The sequence below is a fragment of the Python bivittatus genome, unplaced genomic scaffold (genome assembly GCF_059951505.1).
Source record: "Python bivittatus isolate LINGU-HERP-01145 unplaced genomic scaffold, Pbiv_v1 ctg000350_np1212, whole genome shotgun sequence".
NCBI lineage: Eukaryota > Metazoa > Chordata > Lepidosauria > Squamata > Pythonidae > Python > Python bivittatus.
In genome coordinates this window covers 22,084,071-22,090,070 of record NW_028277074.1, presented here as the reverse complement: position 1 = coordinate 22,090,070, position 6,000 = coordinate 22,084,071, and the positions used below count along the sequence as shown (strand labels likewise).

Here is a 6,000-nt window from a genome sequence, read left to right as displayed (position 1 = left end):
TGTATCATTTGCATAATTTACTACTTCACTAAATGTGGCCTATCTTGGCATATAAATGAGCACATAATATTTATTTACTTTAGCAGTGAGTATACACAATACACTCTAACTTGCAAAATGTCTGCGATTACAAAGCATATTATAAATTCTCCAATATGAACTCAAGAATTTCAAGGTACTGTTTTGTTATTTTTGTTCTCCTAAATGTGCCTTATCTTCCCTTGGTGTGGCTGATGAGATGAATGCAAAGGTTTCATTTTTCACTGGAATAAGCACATTTCATGCAATAAATTATTTAATTTCAGGTGGTATCTTTGGTGGGAGCATATTGCAGGTATTACTCGAATGCTCATTTGAATAACTGAATTCAAATTTCCATGGATGATTGATCTGGAGAGTTCATGTTATTATGTTTCTGAGCACATCTCTCAGATGTAATGTCATGCAAAAATCTGGGACTTTGACACTGAATTCTGCTTAATGTTGTTTTATCCTATGTGAATTTTCATTGCCAAACTGAAGACAATAACAAAGTTTAATTGTTGTTACATTAGTTGTGGCAATAACAATTTCTAGCCCAATGCTTGGCTGAAGAGCCAGGTCTTCATGGCCTTCAGGAAGTCTAAAAGGGTACGGGCCCTTTGAATCTCAAGTGGAAAAGTGTTCCAAAATTGAATGATGGAACCAGTTCCCTCCCTCCCCACCCCCACATCACCTCCCAAACTTTTACATGAAGGAACATGTCAATATCTGTTCCCTATATAAAGAAAAAGGGAGAGAAATTCTAAATAGTTTATGACTTAGTTCTCTTCTTTAAAAAAAAAAACTATCTTCAGCTTGGGTTATAATAGAATGTATAGGCCACACACAGGAAGGAGTGTAAAAATGATGGAGTGTCCTGAAGCTAGACCTACTCCTTTCCTACTACAGCCTTGGAAATGGGGGAGAGAGGTTCTTTCCGCTGTTTTGAAGCAGAAGGGCAGAAAAGCCAGAGAACACAACCAATTGTTGCACATGCAGAATCGGGAAAATGTTACTTGAAGACAGAATGGGGTTGGCAATGGGGACAGCAAACTTCATGCTAGTGTAGTAGTAGTGGATGGGCAGAGAGCATTTTGACTCAGCAGCAGGAAAAGGTCCATAGTAACTGGCCAGTGATTTCTATTGTGCATGTAAAATGGCAAACACAAATTCTTATTCTCTTCAGTGTTGTTTTCTTTGCTAATCAGAGTTCTGAATGTGTTATTTAAGTCAAGCAGCATCACTGAATAATTTTACAAATGTTAAACATAAGTTACAAATGCCATTAATATGTTTATCTAAGAGATGCAGAACTGAACTGCTACTGGAAGTAGAAGAGGTTTTTTTGGTAATAATTTTATTAAAGTTTACAAATACAAAGATAAAAGACTAATACAAATTAAGAGAAATATAAAATGTGAAGAAAAGAAAAAGAAAAGTGCAAAGAGAGAGAGAGAAAAAAAAGGAAAAAGGAAAAAATAAGAAATTTTTAAAAAGACTCCTCTTCCCTCCAGTATAAAGAACTTTAGTAACTTAACACCTTCTCTAATATTTCAATAATTAAAAAAAATCTTTTTCCTATATCTCATCTTTTATCAATAAACAAATTGTAAAAACTCATCATTCAGTCCTATGCAGCAAAAGTCCATTAAGAGCTACCAGAAATAATAACATACATATATATTAACCTTAATCAAATAAATCCATTTTGTATTTCAACTTATCACTTTCTCTGAGGAATAAAGCAAAAGCAATCTCTCCCCATTTATAAACAAATCTTTAAAACGTTGTCATTCAATCCCAGTCAAAAAGAAATCCCATTAATAGCTACCAGAAACAACCTTTATCAAATAAATGCACTTTATAGTCCTTTTGTTTACTTTTAAGAAACTTGGTCTTTAATTCCATCAAATAATATCCCACAAATTGATTTCTTATCATTTTCTCTTTGTCTCCTCTCAGGAACAGCTTCAGTAGTTGAAGTTGAAGAGTTTTAATATAAAAATATTAACCATCTGTTCAATTGAAGTATTTTGCCAACTGTTCTTGAGCTTCATAAAGTCGCTTGATCCTTTCTTTTAAACAATTTCTTATATTGATAGTATTCTTATTCTCATGAAGGAGAATTCCCAACTTATCTCTGTCTTGCAAAAGTTGCAACATTGAGTCCTGTAACTTCTCAGAAAAATCCTTGAACACGTATGTGTGTATGATCATGGGAATCTGAGTCCCAAGACGGGTTTTTACACTCTGAAAGCAGAGTTAAGGGGGGAAAAATTATACCAGGATTATATAAATAACTTGAGACACACTGATATCCCATAACCTCTCCCTATCAAAATGTCAAGGTTTGTAACAAAGCCTTGTCCCCTATGAAGTTCTACCCCATCATGAAATGAAAGTCAAGCTGTTTCTGTTGGGAGATGTCTCCCCAAGATACTGTCCCCACATTCAGCTCTTTGTGTACCACTGAACAGCTGAAGGGACAGAAGAATGCAGGGAGTTATACCAAACTTTCTGGCAATGTACTTGCAGATGCGCACTAAAAAGCCCTATTTTATAGTTTCAAAATTGCAAATATGGAATGCACTTACAATATATCTCTACTGGGTGGCAGATTAAGAAAAGAGAGGAGTAAAGGAGGGCCCACCAACAATTTATCATCATGGATTAATGAAGTGGATGGAGCATAGCAAGTTAGTGCCAGCAAGCGCACATGAATTGTTCTCACAAAATTATAGGACTACAAAGGACTGTAGAGCTCCTTTTGTCCACTCTGCCTGTGAGTGAACCCTTCAGACATTTAAAGATTACTATATTTCCCTCAGTTGTTTCTGTAAGGTAAACATACCCAAATATCATTCAACTGTTCCTCATAGAGCTCAGTTTTCAGACACCTCACCATATTGGTAGCCCCTTCTGACCTTGCTCTGATTTGTTACTATCTTTTTTGAACTATGGTGCCCCACACTGACGTAGCTTTCCAAGTAAAGTCTGAACAGAGTAGAGGGGAAGAATTATTTCCCATGGTTCAGACTCTATGCTCCATAGATACACTCTGATTTTTAGGATCTGGAAAAATTGTGGCTTAAGAACTTAACTATCGATCTGGGTAGAAACCTGAAGAGAACATTGAAGCTGCAATCCTGTCTTTGCAGCACTCCACCCAGATCAGGAGGCCCCAAGCAAAACAATTCTGGGTTACTGCTACACTATGTAAATTTGTATGTGTGTGTATGTGGTACATGTATGCATGTGTGTCTGTGTATATGCCAACACACAGTATTTCTACATCAGTGTTTCTCAACCTTGGCAATGTGAAGATGTGTGGATTTCAATTTCCAGAATTCTCTAGCCACATGGCTGGGAGTCATGTTTCAAGTCCAAACATCTTCAAGTTAATGATTTGATCATGCAAATGCTGTGCCATAACTACATTTGTGAAGCTTTTGCATTTTTGCCCATTTTAATCTGTAAAATGTATTTTAATATAAATAAATATACACCTTTTGCTTCAGTGAACAATTTAACAATAAATACTGGGAGACCCATAGATGTATTCTCAGGGAAGATTATATATTTTAAAAATTACCAAATTATGCCTGCTAATGGCTAAATAAAAGAGACACACAAAGGGGGGTTAAAAAAATAGAGACCAATCACTCACAAACTACTGAACTTACTTTGGAGTAGGCAGTCAAGTGGAAAAGCATTTCCTTCTTTGAGCACAGTTCTTTCGCATTCATTTTTGGATATGAATTAGGAATTGTTTCCCCTCTTGCATTTTTTAAATCTTCACTATAAATATTGTCCTGGCAGTATACCACTTCTTCCAGTTTAAACTGAGTGAGTATCATATCTTCTGCTTTCACTTGTGTAAGCTTTATTTCTTCAATATTGCTCTGCATAACAAAGAACATTTTTGCCTCATTTGTGTGACTGAGACAATTATATGGTGCCTTGTCTATTGTATTATGGTTCTTCTATTTTTTGCTTGATTTACAGAGGTTTTATTATATGGCTTTTGTGGATCATTGTTAGCCACCCAGAATTTATATACATTTCTCCACCCCCAACTTTTATTCAGATAAGGTAGACTTCCCCAACACAATACTTTTCAGAAGGTTTGGGAATTACAAGAATTTCAATCCTATCACTGAAGGCTCATTTAAAGTGTACAGAGTTAGAGTGCAGCTTGAATTTACTAGAAATACAATTCTGGGGATTCCCCACAGATCACAATGCTCTCAGGATTGCAGTTCTACACTAGCCTGAAAACAGAAAATATAGCAGATAACTCAAGATGGTGAGCCAAATTACAATCTCTAGGACATGTCACACCATCCATTATGTCATCAGTACAATTAGCTGTGCTAAGATATCAATGTAAATGGTTTCATTTTCATTAGTCAGACATTCACCCACAAAACCAGATACATCTGAAGTGGACTGTGATCCATGAAATCCTCCAAAATAATGAATTTGTCCGTCATAAAGTGCTTTGTTGTTTTCACTGCAAACTACATGGCTACCCCTTTGGAAATTTATTACAGGTATGGCTAATAATACCATCTTTTACCAGAGTAGCTTTGCAGAGTTCAGAGTAATTTTTGAAGTGTTGGTTAGCAAGATTAATAAATGCTTTCTGCACCAATTCTAGGAAAAAAAAAAGAGGGAGCAATTTAATGATAGGAACAACTTAAAAAAAACCCTGCAGATGCAATTCCCAATTGTACACCATACAACAACTGGACATTCAACACTTGGATATTGAGATTAAAGCCTTTACACCTCCTTTGGTCTACGTACCTATATAAATATGTATGTTCAAATCAGGAGAGGTGTGTGACATCAGGCAAGAAACAAAGTTTACTTCCACATGAACGTCTACAGGCTTCTATTTAAATCCAATATTTTATTTATTTATTTATTTATTTATTTATTTATTTATTTATTATTAAATTTGTATGCCACCCATCTCTCCCCAAGGGATGACTCTGGGTGGCTCAGTATACAATATACTGTATAAGCATATATGTGTGTTTCAGAGAGAGCTTGGAAAAATCTGAACAATTTTATAAGAGTTAGTTCTTATGTAAAATTGATTTATTACCTATACGTCTTACATTTTAAGTTAAAAATAGGGATGTGCCAGTGTCCCAATGTCATAGCCAAGAACTGTCTATGTTACAGTATTGGAGAGACTAAATTTGGTACAAAGTCTTCCAGTATGCTTCAACACTGAATGAGGTTTTGAACCTGTGACTCCCTGATCCTAGGCCCAACCATAATTAAAAGTAGCACCATAATGCCCTGACAAGCCTTTATCAATCTTCCTGATTGATCACACAACATTGGCTTAATCTAATTCCCAGCTCAGGAGTTCACAGAACTGAAAAAGTATGAATGGGAAGGGTTCTTGTAGGTCATGTAGTTCGATTCTTTTTCTCAATGCAGGAATCTATCAGCGCAAAAACTGTCAAACTAAACAAAACAGGTTAAATTACTTAGCATAAATCTCCTTTTAATTCAATCTTGTCCTCCCTGATTTTTAACACAGAACAAATTCACTCTATCCCATATATAACAGTTGTTATAGCTGTTTTTGTTAATGCAGTGCAATATGGCATTGGACTACATTGACAGAAGCACGGCACCTAATATTGTAATGGCCTTTTTTGCTCATTGCATTCTTTATTTCCAAGTTAGTCCAGTAAATCTTTCTCACATGTACTGCTATCAAGCTAGATCTTTCAAATCTTGTAGCTGAACATTTTCCCATTGGGTTTGCCCTATATACGAGCCTGGTGATTTTGCCCTATGACTTTCTCTTCTATGGTGCTAATTAATCCCCCTAGCTTAGTATAATTGCAGATTCACTTTGTATCCATTCCATCCTCTTGTTCATTTGTAAAGATACTGAATAACTCTGGGATGAGAACAAAGCTCTTGTGAGATCTCACTCAATGACTCCCTCCA

General features: G+C 35.7%; 1 protein-coding gene across 2 annotated transcripts in view; it reads right to left on the bottom strand.

The window, feature by feature from the left end:
- Nucleotides 1–772: 772 nt before the first annotated feature.
- LOC103052965 (interferon-induced GTP-binding protein Mx3-like) overlaps nt 773–6,000 on the bottom strand; it is a 39,732-nt gene continuing 34,504 nt past the window's right edge. Inside the window, exons 12-14 of one of the 2 annotated variants that reach the window (XM_088144697.1) lie at nt 4,601–4,677; nt 3,705–3,923; nt 773–2,271 (exon numbers count right to left, since the gene is read on the bottom strand). In XM_088144697.1, coding sequence (XP_088000823.1) covers nt 2,041–2,271; nt 3,705–3,923; nt 4,601–4,677 — 527 coding nt within the window. In that variant the 3' untranslated portion in view covers nt 773–2,040. Of the gene's footprint in view, nt 2,272–3,704; nt 3,924–4,600; nt 4,678–6,000 lie in introns of those variants that run through there. The other variant, XM_088144698.1, reaches the window with a different exon arrangement.